We start from the raw sequence: 18,774 nt of genomic DNA, 5'->3' as shown, positions 1-18,774 counted from the left end.
AATGAGGTGACCAGAACTGAACACAATACTCCAAGTGTGGTCTGACCAGAGCTCTATAGAGCTACAACATCACCTCGCGGTTCTTGAACTCAATACCTTGACTAATGAAGGCTAACACTCCATACGCCTTCTTAACAACCCTATCGACCTGCGTAGCAACCTTGAGGTATCTATGGACGTGGACCCCAAGATCCCTCTGTTCCTCCACACTGCTAAGAGTCCTGCCATTAACCTTGTATTCTGCCTTCGAATTCAATCTCCTGAAGTGTATCACTTCACACTTGTTATTTAGTATATCTATTTTATCTCTTCCTGACCAACTTGTACTATTGGAGAATACCCTTTTCACTTAATACCATGGTTCAAAAATGAAGAGTGAACCAGGAAACAGTAATCAGCTGAAGATGAGTTGGAGTAACTGACAAAACAATGAACTTTGATTTCAAAGTAAGGAGAAAGAATGAGGAAAAGTTCACAGGAGCACTGAGTGTAGTAGAGCTGACAAACGTAGAGACAATCTGCACTTCCAGCTCCGTACAGCTTCATTTTCCTTGCACCACTGTTTATAATTGTCAGGGCTTTATGTACTCATTAGTAATAGGCCAGTGATGTGGGGACTGATGAGTCAGGCAAATGCTGATTAAAGACAGGATTACTGAGATATTCTCAGCTTCACTAAGTACTGATTCTGAGTGGAGAAGAGAAAACCTTCATGTAGGAACTTTTTAAAATTGTGGGAAGTTAATTTTTCAGAACAAGTAGTGTAAAAGTAATATTATTTCTATCGCATACAAGCTGTCACGCTTGATAAAATGGCCCTTCCTTGAGTAAGGTGCACAATCAGCTGTCGTTCGCACCATCCCATAGGGTGGACATTGCAGGAGAGGAGAGAGAAGGTGAACAGGAGGGAGAGGGCCACGGTGGTTGAGGAAGAAATAACTGGGCAGGACTGGAAAGATTGGGATGGGAAGGATAGGACTAATCACAGTGACTTCAGTTACACACTATATGCCAATTGACATTAGAGTGCTACCTAATGGCAACTGCATATGAATGTCATGCAGATGGAGGACCCAGCTCAAATTTCTGGTAAGGTGCCAAAGATACACAAGGCAAGAAATTGCTTTTGGTGATCAAATTTTAAATAAAATTCACTTGTATAGCACATTGAAATATTGAGCTGCTCTAGAGAATTTCTAAGTCATTGTGTTTAATTCAATCAGGTCTTTCAAATGGTTCCTGCCCAAGGCTCTATAGTCAGGTTGATGGTGCACGCAATGGCTACAATATTATTGTATCAGGTTTCATTTACACCCGAATAGGGCTGACCTTCCAACCATGGGCTTAACCAAGACAAAACCCAAGCTCATTTTTGCCCAGTGCTCACTTCCAACAATAATTAAATGCTCCCCTTCCGACCTAGTGAAGAGTGACTAGTTGTAGGTCTCACAACTCCTGCATCAGTGGTAATCCGCTCTCATGGTAACATAGGAGTTCAAGGCTAAGATTATCTGGTCAGTGGTTGGTACCTTAATGTAGTTTCCAACCTGAGCCACCAAGGGTGGTGTTCTGCTGTTTAATTGTGTAGTTCCGACCAGGGGAACAGTAGTTTCCTGTTATGTGTAAGGTCTTACTATATAGACTATTACGTATGACGTTGCACATTTGCTGAAGGTGTCAACAGATTAAAGATTTGTTACTAGAGAAGGTGTAACCTTGGTGAGAATCTGCTGTGCTGACAATACCCTGTAATCAGCTCAGGTGGCTCAAGTGGCTGGCCTACAGAGAATTATTAGAATTTATCACAGGATTTTAGAGCTTGAATATGTAAATGGGAAATATGAACCTCCCTTCAATAGCTTAAGGATGACTCGTTAAATTGCCTGACTATAAATGAATCCAGATCTTCAAGTGCAGGTACCAATGTTGGGACTAATGTAATCCCTGAGAGGAAAACTTATCATTTGGAGTGAGAACGAGCTAAGAAAAGTTCTTGACCAAAGGAACATTCCAGGAAGCGCTGAAGGATTTTGATTCGCAGTGGTCTGTATCTGTCCTGTGGCTCCTTCAGGTACTGTGTTCCCATTGTTTAATTTCATTGATATTGTCTTGTTTATAATTATTACTGTGACCATGATAGTCTGAGGAAAAGGTCCCAATGGACCTGTTGTTCTATTTACTACATTTAAAAGAATCATGCATTTGGTAATATCAGTCCTTGTGTTCCTGTGATGCCAAAAATTATGCTTTTGGAACTGAAACAATACTTTGGCTCAATTACTACAGCAATTATTCTGTTAATTCTAATGCAGCATCCATATTCATCCATAACAGCCTCTAGTTCTCATCTGGTTCAGTTATTCTAGATCCAATACAGCTGTATCCTGCATTTTTTTTTACCTTTTATACTACCTTAATGTGCTTGTGTATGGAATGATCTATCTGGATGTCATTGCAAACTAAAGCTTTTCACTGTATCTCAGTATGTGTGACAATAATAAACCAATTACCAATTTTTCACTCATCCATATAACATATGATGCTAATCCATTACTGTCACTCAGGTACTAAAAATCTTTATTTCTAATGCAACGTTTTAGCACAGCTGCTAATGATGTCTAATTCTGATTCAGCACTGTGATTGGTAATAATAGCAAGTTTTAATGTGATAATATCTAACTCATGTTGGTGTCTGATCCCAGTACGGGATTTTTATTCACTAGCTAATAACATCTAGTTTTAATTTGGCACTGTTACTCACACTATCGTATAGTGATCAAGCATAACAGAAGACCATGTGGTCCATTGTGCCTGTAGCAGCTCTTTGAAAGAACCATCCTCTTTATCCAACTCCCCTGTTTAATTGCATGTCCTGCATATTTTTTCCTTTTATCTAATTCCTTCTTGAAAGTTACTGAATTTGATTCTAACACCTTTTCAGAAAATGCATTCTGTGTCCCAATGAGTTGCATAAAGATTGCTTTTGCACGTTGCATATAGTTAATTTGCTTATCACCTTAAATCTTCATCCTCTGCTTACTAACCATTCTGATGCTGGAATTATTCATGTTATCAAAACCCTTCAAAAATTCTGAAACACCTCTATTTAGCCAATTTTTAATTCTCTCCTTAGAAGAGCAACTACTTTTTTTTCAGTCTCTTTGTAGCTGAAGACTTCCAACTCTGGTGCCATTCTGGTAAACCTCTGCACTCAGGTGCCCAAAATTAGCCGTAGTAATCTAGCCAGAGGCAATCCAGTAAGTTTTACTTTTGTATTCTAAAGCCATTATTTTTTCAACATGACCCGCCTCCTTCAAAGGTTTATACACATGTACCCAGTCTCTCTGATCTTAGACACTTTAGCTGTTATTATCTTTCTCAGTTTTTTCAACCATAAATCATCATTTCACGTGCTTGTTAAATTTAATGAATTGTATGTTCTGTCATTTCTCTCATCGGTCAATGATCTCTAATGTGTGTTAACCACATTTCATTGTTTACTGCATTTATCTTAAAATTGTGACATATTAATAGTTCAAAGTTAATCAACAAATACAGTGACCTATTGTACCACACATTCCCAGAGTGTGAATGGACAGTGTGTGACCCATTGTATCGCCCAATCCCAGAATGTGAAAAGGTGTGTGATCCACTGTACTACCTAATCTCAGTGTGTGAAAGAACATTGTTTGACCTTTTATACCTCATAGTGCCATGAGGTGCCAAGATTGAGCTTCAAGTTAAAGTATGTAACGTAGCCACCTATAGTCAGTATACCTGGACACTGGGACTCGTTGTCTCTGAAATCTTTTTTGAGTATAATTATTATCTGCTCTGTGGTTCCCTTTTAGTTCATCACTTCAATATTTAATTATTCAGGAAATACCATGCAGTCAGTCAAACAACTCTCTTTATTTTCTCTTTTCAGCAATCCAGATCCTGTAAAGACTGACCACCCATTGTAGAAAGAATGAGTGCAGACGGCAAGAATTCCAAAAAACACGTTGTTTACAAGAAGGTGTCTCGTGACAAATCGGTTTGTACTTTTTTGTCTTTTTACTGTCCTTCTGTCCTTTTTCTCTTCCAGAAACGCAAGGAAGTAATAAAAAATGTCTCTGACCTTAGTCACTCCATGATCTCCCTTACCTAGAGAATGACCCACACATTTCAGGTGCAGTCTGAAATAGAAACATAGAATGCTGGAAATACTCATTAGGCCAGGTACCATCTGTGGATTAAGAAGCAGTTATATTTTCTGGTGGTTGATCTTTCATCAGAACTGTGAAAAATTAGAAATCAAGCAAGTTTTGTGAAAGGGGTTTGGGCAAAAAAAAACAAAAGGGTAAGTCTCATTGTCATAGATACAGCATGGGAACAGGCCCTTCGGTGCACTGTCTCCTCACCAATCAACCACTCATTTACACTAACCCTACATTAATCCCATTTTTTATTCTCCCCACATTATCATCAACTCCCCCCTGATTCTATTGCTCACCCACACACTAGGAATAAATTACGGTGGCCAATTAACCCAGCACATCCTTGGGATGTGGGAGTAAACTGAAGCACCTGGAGGAAACCCATGTGGCCACAGGGACAACATGCAAACTCCACACAGACAGCACCGGCAGTCAGGATTGAACCTGGGTCTCTGGCGCTGCAAGGCAGCGGCTTTACTAGGTGTGCCACTGTGCTGCCCAGCTGCATCACTGTACCGCTCTGTGGCAGACTTGAGACCACGAGAGATCAAATGATATTATTGGTGGTGATGACGCTCAAAAGAGGGTGGTAAGTACCCGAAAATGTAATCGAGGAGTATATGAATGATATCTGATATACTGAATTGGAGAGGAAAATAAATTGAACGCTGGAAATGTGAGTTTCAAGACAAGATTGGGTTATTATCTGAAATGATTAAAGTCATCATTGAGTCCTAAAAGCTGTAATGTACCAAGTCAGAAGATGAAGTGCTTGTCTTTGAGCTTACATTGAGCTTCATTGGAACAGTGTAGGAGACTAAAGCCAAAGTTCAGAGTGGGACTATGGTGGAGAACGTGACTGGATTAAAAATACTGCCCACTTACCAAGGTCAAACTATTGTATCAGCCTATTCCATTCATTTCAGCTACAGTCACCCCTATCATATACCACTATCAGCATTATTTCTATCCTATTAATAACATGTATAATGCTAGAGTTGGTAATAGATTTAACCATGTTTGTTATTTTTTATAATACTTCATTATGTACTGCACATTGAGCAGAATATGCAGCCCTACATTTGGAAACTCACAATGTAAGCATTTGCTGGAAATACTGATCAACACCTGCCCAATGCATTCTCCGTAGCTCAGCCTGAACATAGCCAAAGTTTCCACTAACTAATATTTTGCATCCCCCTTTGTCATCTTGAAGCAACCATATATTTCCCAATTCTTGGTGAATTTTAACATTGATGAAGACACTAGAGACTGCAGATGCTGGAATCTGGAGCAACAAACAAGCTGCTGGAGGAACTCGGTGATCGAGCAGCATCTGTGGGGGGAAAGGAATTGTCGATGTTTTGGGTCACAACCCTGCACCAGGACTGAGAGGGGAGATGACCAGTATAAAGAGAGGGGCAGTGGTGAGACAGGCCTGAGGTGATCGGTGGACTGAGGGGTGAAGGATAATGGGCAGATCGAGCCAATTGGGGGAGAGGTGGAGAGAGGTAGGTGGGTGATAGATGGAGGCAGACAAAGAAAAAGATGGGCATATGGGGGTGAAAGTGGAGAGAGCTGCTAGAGGATGATAAACAGGAACAGTGCTAGTGCAAGTGCTAGGATCTGATAAGTAAGGAAGGTGATAATGGGAATCATGTGGAACTCCTCCAGGTCCTGTTTTCCTGATTATCATCCTCACCTTTACACTGTCATTGCCACCTTCTCTATATCACTGTTCATTTAACCCTACATTGGTCCTGTCCCTATCCCCTAATCAATTAAAAGTCTACAGTGGCTGCCAGTTCTATACCTACTTAGTTCAAACTCTGTACCCACTCTGTCTTTTTAACCTTACCAGTTTAAAATCAATGCTGGCCCTGTATCTATCACTCAACTCATTTTATCTCTACAAATTTCTGTCTTTATTTGTTGATCAGTTTGCATGTTCCATACTCAGTGTAAGGATTATGTCCTGCCTTCAGGCCCCAATCAGTTCTATGAACTCCTGCCTCTAGATGCCGATTAGGTTGTCCACCCTGCTTCTCTCTGTACCCCAATCAGTCTTAATCTCCAGTTAAGACTGAGATAAGTAAAGACTTTTTTACTTTGGAATTCTCCATCCCATAGGGCTTCTGGATGTTCAGTCAAAGAATATAAAGTTTCATTGATTTTTGCACACAAAGGGATTACTACTGTCTCTAAACTTTGCACCACCTCTGTATCTATATCCTGATCAGCTTTGCTCCAAATTGTCTTGATACCCCAATTTAGACATTATGCAAAGGTTGGAAAAATATAAATGTAAACACTTTGCTGGCCCCATCTCCTAGCCCCAATCAATTTGAACTTCATACCATCCTTGTCTCTATACTATGATCAGTACATCTCTGCACTGTCATCTCTATACTCTTATCAGATTAATCCCTGTATCACTCCTGCTTCTACATCCAAGACATTGTAATCACTATATTGTCCCTGTCATAGTGTATCAGTATAACCTCTACATATCCCTGACTCTAAAGTCCAATCAGTTTATCCTCTTCTCTAACCCTCTTGTGTAGCCCATCAGATTAGCCTCTACATTACCTGTTCTCTATATTACTCTCAGTTTACCATTTGCTCTGTCCTGTCTCCATGCTATGAGCAGTTTAAAATCCATACAATCGCTTTCTCCATTTTCTGGCATGTCTAAACTCTAAATGTCCCTAAATGTACATCCTAATCAGTTTAAACTCTTAGATAGATATTAGAGCAGGATAAAATATCGGCACAACTTCATGGTCTGAAGGGCTTGTACTGTGCTGTAATGTTCTATGTATGATTTTTGTTTCATTCTTTTAACATACTTTCCTTTGTTATTTTAAAAATATGTCCTTTACAATTAGCTACTTGTTGAATTAAATTGAATATAGTGTAATCATTAACCTCTTCTGCCTATGATTTCTGCTTTTGATCTTTAATAGATTGCTGCCTACTTGAGCAAAAGAGATTTTGTGGATCATGGTAGCCATATTGACCCTGTGGGTAAGTGTGAATCATTTACAATTCACTGCTCACCCAGTAAATCTTGCAGGGAACTGTTTATTTTTCTCCTCGCATACTGGAATTGTCATAGAACAAGACAAAGAGGTAGAACCCTTGCTGATGTTTTATTAAAAATCTGTTACTATATAACACTGTTCTATGTATCCATGGACATTCCACTGTGACATTTGCAGAATGCCCTCCTCTTTCTTAAGATGTACATATTCTTGTACATATGCATCTTTTTAACTTCCTTTTGTTCAACAGTAACACAAGCCTGGAATGAGCTACTAAAAGCTATGAACACTGATTGTGTCAGTTAAGAATAATTAGTTTCAAGGGTTTGAGCCAAGTTATAAGTTGCTGTTATGGGATGTATGGTTTGTATTTAAGTCAAAGTCACCAATATTTTGCTTCCCTCTGTAGATGGTGTGCTGTTGGTGGACACCGGTTACGTAAGGGACCAAAAAGGTGAGCTCTTTACCACCTGCAATATGAAAATTTTATTGCATTATCAATTATACAAGTTATTAAAAAGTTCTTTAGATTAAATTTTTGATCCAGTAATACTCGGTACATCTATGACAGTAGAGTGACCAGATTTGGTTAGCATTCTTCCTCAGCTTTCAGAGTGAGATGGGGGAGCTCTGAGTCTGATGTTAGGTGGCAAATATTTTACTCGTTCGCACACCTTCCTTTCATTCCTGGGTTTTGTGGAGATCTTGATATATTCAAAGTAAGTTTTTTTTTGTGTCCATTCTTAACACGAGATATCTGGTAGGGCCAGCTTTTATCACCGATCCCTAGTTGCCCTGAAAACCTGGTCCTTCTTGCACATAGTACATTATAGATAGAATTAGTTACAAGGAGACTTTTCTCTATTTCCCTGCAAATGGCATCTGGCTTTAATTCAAACATTGTTAGAATTACCCCACATAAATAATAACATGTTTGAGATTATTATATTTGTGGCTATCGTCAGTTGGGTTACAAAAAGAATCTTAAGTCCTTGCACTTGAGCCGAACTTAGACTGTCCATTGTCTCGTAGGTTGTTTTGGTTGGATTTCAATGTTCCACCCAAGCAGGTGACTAGTTAATGCCCTGTGTTTGGACTCTATGTTTAATCAGAATTAGTCTCCTGCTCTATTCCCAGATTGTTTTTTCCCTTTTCAAAATTTATTCACTCTTTTGAAAGTTGCTCTTGAATCAAATTCCACCACTCCATCAAGCAGTGCATTCTTGTCCATAGTGCTGACTACACAGAAACCTCACCTTCCCACTGTTCTTTGAGATTAAACCTTGAAGCTGTTTGCTCTGATTACCAATCTCTCTGACAGTGGAAACTGAAAACGGAGTCTCCATTAAGAAGGAAAGAAGCAGCTACTGATAGCTGAAGATCCATTATGTGCCTTTTACCAAAATAGGACTAATGAATTTGATTATCAAGAGTAACCTTAAAGCTTTTCTCCATAATAATAATCTATGGACAAAGAACACAGATTCAGGGAAAAGTGTTGCCTGACTAATATAATTTGCAGAAAATGGGCTTTGCTGTATGTTTGATGGCCAGAAAAAAAAATGAGCAAGGGTCCACAGCAAAGGCTCTTCTTCGAGCTTAAACAGTGGATATTCAGGATAAATCCTGAGTAGTATACGAGAAATCCTCAGAAGAATTATGATTGGTATTGGTATTGGTTTATTATTGTCACTTGTACCGAGGTACAGTGAAAAGCTTGTCTTACAAACCGATCGTACAGGTCAATTCATTACACAGTGCAATTACATTGAGTTAGTACAAAGTGCGTTGATGTAGTACAGGTAAAAACAGTAACAGTACAGAGTAAAGTGTCACAGCTACAGAGAAAGTGCAGTGCAATAAGGCGCAAGGTCACAACAAGTGACGTGAGGTCATAGTCCATCTCATTGTATAAAGGAACCATTCAATAGTCTTATCACAGTGGGATAGAAGCTGTCCTTAAGTCTGGTGGTATGTGCCCTCAGGCACCTGTACCTTCTACCCGATGGAAGAGGAGAGAAGAGAGAATGTCCCGGGTGGGTGGGGTCTTTGATTATGCTGGCCGCTACACCAAGACAACGAGAGGTAAAGACAGAGTCCAAGGAGGGGAGGCTGGTGTCCGTGATGCGCTCGGCTGTGTCCACAACTCTCTGCAGCTTCTTGTGGTCCTGGGCAGAGCAGTTGCCATACCAAGCCATGATACATCCAGATAGGATGCTTTCTATGGTACATCAGTAAAAGTTGGTGAGAGTCAAAGGGGACAAACCAAACTTCTTTAGCCTCCTGAGGAAGTAGAGGCGCTGGTGAGCTTTGTTGGCCGTAGCATCTACGTGATTTGACCAGGACAGGTTGTTGGTGATGTTCACTCCCAGGAACTTGAAGCTCTCAACCCTCTCGACCTCAGCAGCATTGACGTAGACAGGTGCATGTGCACTGCCCCCTTTCCTGAAGTCAATGACCAGCTCTTTTGTTGATTCCTTTGATCAGAGCCCCATATCTGAAAGATCCAGCAAAATGCTGCAAATTTCATTCTTTATGGAACCAGCTGTATTTCTGTGTATTTCCAACAACTTACTTGTTCCTTTCTCTCTAATCTTCAACGCTACCTGTCTCCTCAGTTTACTGCAGACTGAAATGTACTTTCCACTATGGACCTGAGGACATTGAGATGATTGGACAGGCTTTCACGAGGGACCTGTACGTGTCCACAATCCAAGTCTACCCTCAAACAGGCGAGGAAGTAAAATCGCTGACCAAGGTGCAGGAACGCCTGATCAAGAAGATTGGAGATAAAGCTATGCCGTTCACCTTTCAGGTACATGTTGCTACCTGCTGTGATGCTAGAAAAGACAGACTGAGAACATTATTGTCTGAGGGATGAGAATTGTTGTGCAGAGTGCAGGTTATGCAGAGAGGTGAAGAATGGTGTATCTATCTTATTATGGTCCTTCTTACCAAACTGAGCTCTGAATCTTATCAACTTTCCCATCCACTATTGCAGGCAGTATGATGGATCTTCCCGGGTCAGGTTGCAGGATTCATGTACTTGAGCTTTATAGAAATTTTACTTAGTGAAGTGTTTGAAATAAATGCAATGGAGCATCCTGGATTCTGCGTCTGATCCAGTCCACCTTCACGGTGTGTTGCTTCAGGAAGGCTAACGGTATCATCAAGGATGCCTGCCACCCTGGGCATCCCCTTTTCTCTCTTCTACCTTCTTGGAGAAGATACAGAAGCTTGAAAGCTTGGACATCTAGACGTAAGAACAGCTTCTTCCCCACTGCTATCAGACTCCTGAACCAATCACCTCTTTCACATCCCCTTCCTGGTGGTGCTGCCACTCTCTTGTACTATCAACTCTATCTCTCTCGGTTATTCCGCTATTGTTACTTTAGTATTCATTTTGCACTACTTCAGATTGAACTACAGTCTTTGCACCCTTCTGCTGTTTTGCACTTGTTGTATTTATTATTACCATATACACTGTTTACTCTGTGAGCTTCATGTGAACAAGGAATTTCATTGCACCCTGGTGTATGTGATAATAATCTAATCAATAGAGACGTGATCATTCTACCTGTGGTTAGAGGAGCTTATCCTCAAATGTGATGACTGGAGATAATGCAACAAATGTGAGAGATAAAAAGAAACTGGTGTGTGAGGAATCTACTGGAGCGAGAACCAGGTGTGCTTTCTGCTTTAAATGTTATTTATAATCTGCCCTAATCAATGTTTCTGCCTTTCCCTTAACAGTTCCCAAACTATCTGCCCTGCTCTGTTTGTCTTCAGCCTGGTGCCAATGACCCAGACAAGGTAAGATCTCCAACACCCGTCATGATACGGGTACAGAATGCTGGCTGAACGATCCACAATAGTTTAAAACTGCTCCCTTTTGCTGCCATCAAAATTACTTAAAATAAAGTTCACAAGATGAAGTTGAAGCTGGTCCAAATTATAGTGCTGGTTTAAATATGAACTTCCAGTTTAGTCTTAATGCTAATTTACTTTTTTTTTTACGGATGTTGGTTGTGCAGAATAAGCCAAATTTAGCTGGTTAGCATATGGAGTAAGTTACAGACTAGCATCCAAACTGAGGTACTGTAATTTTGGTAATTAATATATCAAACAATGGAGAGTGAGACTGGGGAGGCCAAGGTCTCAGTCAGATCATGTGCCGAGCATATTACACTAAGGAAGCAAGGGAAATTATGTTCTAGATAGCAATAGAGAAGACACGTTAAGAAAATTATCATATTAGAGGTCAATAAATCACTTGGGCCAGAGCCTGACAAAGCAAAGATAGAACTAGTAAAGGCATCAGCCATAATCTTTCTATCCTCAATAGGAATTATGCTGGAGGGCGGGAATGCTACTAATGTTATCCTGCTAATATGTGTGAAGTATTTCAGTTTGAGAAGGACAATGTTGAAACGCTCTATAGTATAAATGAAACTACTTTGCAAAGTGCGGATAAGCAAAGACCTTGGTGTCCATTCACAGAAATCCTTCAAAGTGGCAGAGCAGGTTGATGATGTGGCTAAGAAAGCGTTTGGGTTACTTGCATTTATGAAGGCATAGAATATAAAATTAAAGGGATCAGTTTTTTTAAAAAAAACTAATATTTAGTTGAAGTGTTGTAGTCAATTCTTGCGACATCATGTCAGGAAAGACCACAGAAAGAATAGAGGAGAGATGTACCAATGAGGGACTTCAGTTACATAATGTGGTTAGCATTAGGACTGTTCTCCTTTGAACAGAGAAGGTCAGGAGGTTACCTAACAGAACATACAAATTAGGAGCAGGAGTCGGCCACTTGACCTCTGGCACCTGTTCTGCCATATAATAAGATGGTGGCTGATCTGAATGCAAGCTTAACTTTGCATTCCCATCTACCTGTGGTAACTTTTAACCTCTTTGCTTATCACAAATACATGCAACTCTATCTTAAAACTATTGAAAGACACTCTACCTCAAAGGCATAGAAATAGATTGACAAAGGAAAGCAACCATCTGAGAGGAAAATAAATTGCCTTTCCTCTATCTAAAATAAATTCTCCTTTATTTTTAAACAGTAGTTTTAATGACTGGTCACAGATTCAGTATCATTGGCAAAAGATCTAATTGAGATATGAAGAATTCTTTGACCTCTGAGTTGTTGGAATCTGCATATTCCAGCTGGGGAAAAAACGGTAGAAACTGATTCCATAATTGATTCTGAAAGATAGTGAACAAGTACTTGCAAATGAGGAACTTGGTGCATGAACGTATAATCTGGTATGAGTCCTTGAACCTGAAATTTAGAAAGAATCCTTATCCATTAATCAGTGTACGTGACTTGTAATGTAGAATGTGTCAATGTTCCACAGACTAGTAATTCATAATGAATCACGCCCCATGGACCTGTAACCTAGAATGGGTCAGCTCCTAGGAATACATGAACTGGAAATGGTCAGTGCCTCACGGACTGCCAAATTCCAATGAATTTTCCTCTGTTGACTTGTAACCTGGAATGTCAGGGGTCATGAACCCACAGCCAAGATCTAGTCAGTATCCATGGACCTGAACCCTTCACCACTTCCCCTCCCTGCTGGATAATTGCAACTTCTGATACTTCTGATCTCTCCTCAGTTCTGTTCCGTAGATTTTGAGGTAATGGCCTTCTGCGTGAGCAATCTGGAGGAAAAGATCCATAAAAGGTAAAAATTAGAAATTACTGCATTATGGAAGGCAGTGGCCCCAGATGTTGTCTAATATTCTGTAAAAGTGATCAAATGACACAATAACATATCTCTATCTTGTCAATTATAGTGCTCACAAGGTTTTGATTGGCCAACCAGTCTGTACAATTAGAAGTTTGATTATTACCAGCTGAAATGGGATGAGTGAAGAGAAGATGCAAAGAATTGTGAATTGTCAATGGGCCTTTAGTGAACCTTTGGTGTAAACTACTTGCTACTGCCAGTAAGGCACTCACCTCAAGGTCTCACCTACATAAGGGACTAGAGGAATTTGGGGCATCAATAAGGTGAATGATCACAGTCTTTTTCCCAGGGTAGGGGAGTCAAAAGCTAGAGGGCATAGTTTTAAGTTGAGAGGGGAAAGATTGAAAGGGGACTTGAGGGACAAGTTTTTCCACACAGAGGGTGGTGGGTATATGGAATGAACTACCAGAGGAAAGTGGTAGAGGCAGGTACAATTACAATGTTCAAAAGACATTTAGACATGTACATAGATGGGAAGATTCAGAAGGATATGGGCCAAACACAGGTAAGTGGGACCAGTTCAAGTAAGCACTTTAGTTGGCATGGACGAGTTGGGCCGAAGGGTCTGTTTCCATGTTCTATAACTCTATGACTCTTTGGAGTAGTAGGTTAGACACTGACTTTTCACTATGTGAAATTTTAACTTTCCTCAGAGGTCATTGATTAACCCAAGAATTGAGAAAGTTTATTAGTTTATGAAAAAATGACAATTACAGCATGAAGACTAATTCACAGCAACTGTCAGAAGTCCCCTCTCCCTATCTCTCTCTCAAACATCTTTCATTGCTCAGCCTTTGCAACAGAGAGCATTTGGTTCTTTGGGGAATCCACCAAAGCTGTCTAAGCTGGCCTGATATACTTCTTGCTTTCAATTTTCCAAATTTTCCCTCTGGGTGGTTTATATTTAGGGGACAATTTAAGGGCATTGGAGACCCTCATCAAATCAGTCATTAATTCACTTACCCCCAACAACTCATTCATTTATTGATTGGAAGACAGGCAGGAAGTGCTCCATCTCAGAACACTTGCCTTTTTCTTCAGGTGTCTGATTTATTTCCATGGCACAGTTAGCTGAAAGAGTGCTCTCATAAGTCTCCATCTCTAGTCCCTTCTCAAACTGATTCTGGCCTATGCCCCCATTCCATCAGTAATTAGCTCTGTACCTTTTATGGGCCAGACTGGCATAATTAAGACAATTGGCATCATCACAAGGTAACCAATCCACAGTGAATAAGTGTGCTAAAGGAGACCGTGAACTCCTAACAATCTCTACTTTCTTGCAAACTGGTATTTATTATGATACTATTTATAACAACCTAAGAGACAGGTCAAATCTGATCCATGCAAGTGTAATGAAAGTACTCTTTTTTTTTCGCCTCTTTCACGTGGTCACGGGATGTGTGCTTTGTGCACATGAATTCAGCACCAACACATGGAATTCATCAGTTTCAAGGGGCCAGATATGCTGGTGTAGAAAATACTTTGACAAATATACTGGTCTTGTTATGGAGCTGAAGAACATGATGGTTTTGGTTGTCGGAGGTCAATCAGCCCAGCCCCAGATATTACAGCAAGGAGTTCCTTAGGGCAATGTTCCAGGCCCAAGCATATTCAGATGCTTATCAATGACCTTCCTTCAGTCATGAGGTCAGAAATGTGGATTTTGGTGTTCATTTCCATTGCAAATTGACCATGATATGTGTGGATTCTTTGATACTGTCAAGACCATCTATGGCCCAAATATCCAAGGTCCCACACCACTGAGAACCAAGAATGGAGGTCAAATTAGCAAGGCCAGATGAACAGAAAGTCTACTGGAAGGAACCTTTCAAGTTTTCTCAATCACTCCCATGTCCTTGATATGAACTCCCTTAACTCCATCCCATAGCAAACTACCCAGGTCAGCTTGCTGCCAAAACTAACCAAGAAGGAGTCAAATGACAACTAAAGAACAACAAAGCCTTGGAAGCAGTTAATAACTCTGTTAAAGTTCTAAAAATTGCCCATTAGGAACTTCAGACACCAATTCGTTGCCTTATCTCCCACATCTGGAAAGAGCAGAACATACCTGTGGCCTCAGGAACACAGTAATTAAACCACCTGCAAGAAAAGAGACAAGTCTGACTTTTGTAACTACAGAGGGATCTTCCTGCTGTCTGTCATAGGGAGAGATCACCAGGATCCTCATCATCACCTTCTCCCAATCAAAGAGCTGCTCCCCAAGTTGCAGCTGGATTCTGTCAATCTTAAGGTTCAGCTGTAAGAACGACTTAGACGCTGGGTATCCTGCAGTGAGTGAGTTACCCTAATGCTTTTCCACTTTGTCCAAGGTGCAAGTCAGAAATGTGATGAAATGCTGTCCATTGGTCTAGATGAATGCAGCTCCAGTAACACTCAGGTTTAATGCCATCCAGAACAAAGCAGCCCACATGATTAATTCCCCATCCACTACTCCAAACATTCATTCCCTCCTCCAATGGCTCATGGTAGCTGCATTGTGTACCATCTATAAAGTGTGTTGCAGTTATTTGCCTAGCATCACAGCAGCACTTCCCAAACCCCAAGTCATTACTGCTTTGAGGGATAAAGGCAGCAGGTACATAAGAACACCAACACTAGTATGTAACCCTACACCAAAGCAATTAGGGATGGGCAACAATGCTGGCTTTGCCAGCGATACCCACAGCCAATAAATAATTAAAAAGGTATAGGGCAGTGTAGAGGAGACTTTACATTGTACCTAACCTTTATTGCTCTGTGAGTGGTTAATGGGACAGTGCAAGGAAAGATTTACTGTGTATCTAAATTGTGCAGTTTAACTTAATTTTTAATTTTTGAATGTGGGAAACATTGGTGAGTCAGTCATTATTTCCATTCAGGAAACTCCCTTTAGGGAGTTAAGAATCAACCAAGTATTATTGGTCTGACGGAACATGAAAGGGTGAAAAGTTCCTTTCCTTGCTGAACTAATTAGGTTTTAAAGAAAACCTAGCAAATTTCACAGTCAAAATGTTTTGTAAATCTTACTTCAACTTGTTTCTGACAAATAATTGATTTTCTCATTTCCTTTCCCAGGAGTTCTGTGCGCCTGGTTATCCGTAAAGTACAGTATGCTCCAGATCGAGCTGGACCTCAGCCAGCTGCTCAGATCAGCAAGCATTTCCTTATGTCAGACCAGCCACTTCATCTGCAGGCATCCCTGAATAAAGAGGTAAGGGGGTGCATGACAGGAGCTTCAACTAAACAATGCTTCACTCTTTGAATGGTGAAGAGCAATTTACCAAACAATATCTTTGAACAATGGGCAATAAGTATTATCCTTGCCAATAATGCCCAGATCCTGAATCCTAGCAATACTCAGTCATTTCATACATGAAGTATGGTAGTTGAATGAAAGATTGGAAGGGCAAGTCCAGAAAGAGTGAATGGTTTCAGTAGAGACTCAAAGGACAGTACTTAAGCTGATGATTATGTTCATTCCTCAGATATTTTATCATGGGGATCCCATCAACGTCAGCGTTCAAGTGACAAATAATTCCAGCAAGCATGTGAAGAGCATCAAAATAGCAGGTATGAGTAGACCGGTACTGTTATTGTGAGTTATTAACTCAGAGGTTGCAATTTCACAGTGAAATTTTAATTTGTGGGCTAGCACCAGAAAAATCTCCATGAAAGCTGCCAAATTGTCATGATATCACAACTGGTTTACTAAGGAATTGAAGTTATCAAGTGAACCTGGTGTAGCCAAAATATGGCTTCAGCTCTCCACGAAATAGCTTATCATCAAGCTCTTATAAGCATGGTCATTTCATTCAAGAAGGAGGCTCAACATCGCCTCACACTGGCAACAAGTGGGCTTTAATTTCATCATTGACCATGTCCCAAGAATTTAAAGAAATCAGCTGTGTTATACCAGACTGCGTTTCTACATTGAGAGTGCATGTCACTTTGTGGGTTTCCATAGCCATTACACGAAGTTAAATACTTTAGGTTTGATCTGGTCCAAAAGGTTTGAGCCCATGAGATCCAGGACAGGTTGACAAAATGGATCCAAAATTGGCTTAGTAATAGGTGATGGAGAGTGATAGTGGAAGGTTGTTTTGCTGGTTAGAAGTCTGTGACCTGTGGTGTACCACAAGGATTGATAAGTAAGTTTGCAGATGATACAAAAATTCATGGTGTTGTAGATAACGAGAAAGGTTGCTTAAGGGAACAGCATGATATAGAACAGCTGGAAAGTTGGGCCGAGCAACAATAAATGGAATTGAATCCTGATCAATGTGAGGTGATGCATTTTGCAAGGGAAAACAAGGGTAGGATGTAGACGGTAAATCATAGGGCTCTAGAGAGTGTTGATGGACAGAGGGACATTAGGGTTCCAGTCTATTGATCCCTGAAAGTGGAAACATAGGTGGGTGTGAAGAAGGTATATGGGATGCTTGCCTTCATCAGCATGGCATAGAATACGAGAGCTGGGCTGTTATGTTACGGTTTTATGAAACATTGGTTAGGCCCAGCTGGAGTATTGTGTCTAGTTCTAGTCACTGCACTAAAGGAAGGATGTGGTTGCTCTGGAGAGGGTGCGGGGGAGATTCACTAGGATGTTGCCTGGACTGGAGCATTACAGCTAAAAGGAGAAACTGGATAGGCTGGGGATGTTTTCCCTAGAGAAGAGGAGACCAAAGGGGTAACCTGAGAGAAGTATATATAATTATGAGGGAAATAGGGTAGATAGTCAAAATCTTTTTTCCCATGGTAAGATTGTCTAAGACAAGAGGACAGAAGTTTAAGGTGAGGGGTAGGAGATTTAGACGGGGTCTCTGAGGGGATTTTTTTCACACAGTGGTTGGAGTCTGGAATGTGCTGACTGATAGATACTCCTGTGACATTTAAGAAATATCTAGACAAGTACTTGAAGTGCCAAGGCATATAAAGCTATGGACCTAATGTGGGTAAATGATTAATGTAGACATGTACCATCGGTGGCATGGACATGGTGGGCTGAAGGGCCTGTTTCTGTGCTGTACTAACCTATGATTCTATAACATTGAGGTATTGTACATGAAAGATGAGTAAGATTTAATCCCTTAAATCTCGTGCTCTGTCTTAGTGGCCAGTGACAGTCTCATGGGTATCTTGGTGAACAGCACAACCTTGGTTTCCGGGTAAACGGAGCTACGCGAGTGAGTGTCAAAGTCACACAACAACTCTCAGTGAAGACATATGAACAAACAAATGCATTAGGAGCAGGAGTAGGTCACTTGGTGATTGTAACCTCAACTCCACATTTCCATCTCTCTGTAATAACCTTTTGCCCCCTTGCTTATCACAAATCTATCTTCCTCTGTGTTAAATATATTCAAAGATTCTGCTTCCACTGCCCTATGAGGAAGAGAATGCCAAGGACCCTGACCCTCAGAGGGAAAAAAGAAGTCCCATCTCTGTTTTAAATAGACAACCCCTATTTTAAACAATGATCCCCAGTTCTAGATTTCTCCACAAGAGGAAACATCCTCTATACATCCATGCTGTCAAGCCCCCTCAGGATCTTGTATGTTTCAATTAAGTCACCTCTTGCTCTTCCAATAAAAATCAAACTTGTCTGCCTTTTCCTCATAGGCAGCCTGTCCATTGTAGGTTTTAGTCTTGTTGAACTTCTCTGCTTCAAATGCATTAGCATATTTCCTTAAATAAGAACAATACTTTCCACAGTACTCCAGATGCCAATCCTTTATATAAATGAAGAGTGACCAACTTATTTTTGTATTC

General features: G+C 40.5%; 1 protein-coding gene across 1 annotated transcript in view; it reads left to right on the top strand.

Annotated features, from left to right (window-relative positions):
• Positions 1-1,950: 1,950 nt before the first annotated feature.
• The window catches only part of LOC127571237 (S-arrestin-like), a 33,049-nt gene continuing 16,225 nt past the window's right edge, over positions 1,951-18,774 (top strand). Inside the window, exons 1-9 of the mRNA XM_052017442.1 lie at positions 1,951-2,071; positions 3,929-4,036; positions 7,166-7,226; positions 7,653-7,697; positions 9,862-10,058; positions 10,997-11,056; positions 12,872-12,939; positions 16,081-16,216; positions 16,491-16,575. Coding sequence (XP_051873402.1) covers positions 3,971-4,036; positions 7,166-7,226; positions 7,653-7,697; positions 9,862-10,058; positions 10,997-11,056; positions 12,872-12,939; positions 16,081-16,216; positions 16,491-16,575 — 718 coding nt within the window. The 5' untranslated portion in view covers positions 1,951-2,071; positions 3,929-3,970. The remainder of the gene's footprint in view (positions 2,072-3,928; positions 4,037-7,165; positions 7,227-7,652; positions 7,698-9,861; positions 10,059-10,996; positions 11,057-12,871; positions 12,940-16,080; positions 16,217-16,490; positions 16,576-18,774) is intronic.

The sequence above is a fragment of the Pristis pectinata genome, chromosome 6 (genome assembly GCF_009764475.1).
Source record: "Pristis pectinata isolate sPriPec2 chromosome 6, sPriPec2.1.pri, whole genome shotgun sequence".
NCBI classification, from domain to species: Eukaryota; Metazoa; Chordata; class Chondrichthyes; order Rhinopristiformes; family Pristidae; genus Pristis; species Pristis pectinata.
Note: the sequence above shows the minus strand (reverse complement) of the source record. Positions and strands in the feature narration are given on the sequence as shown.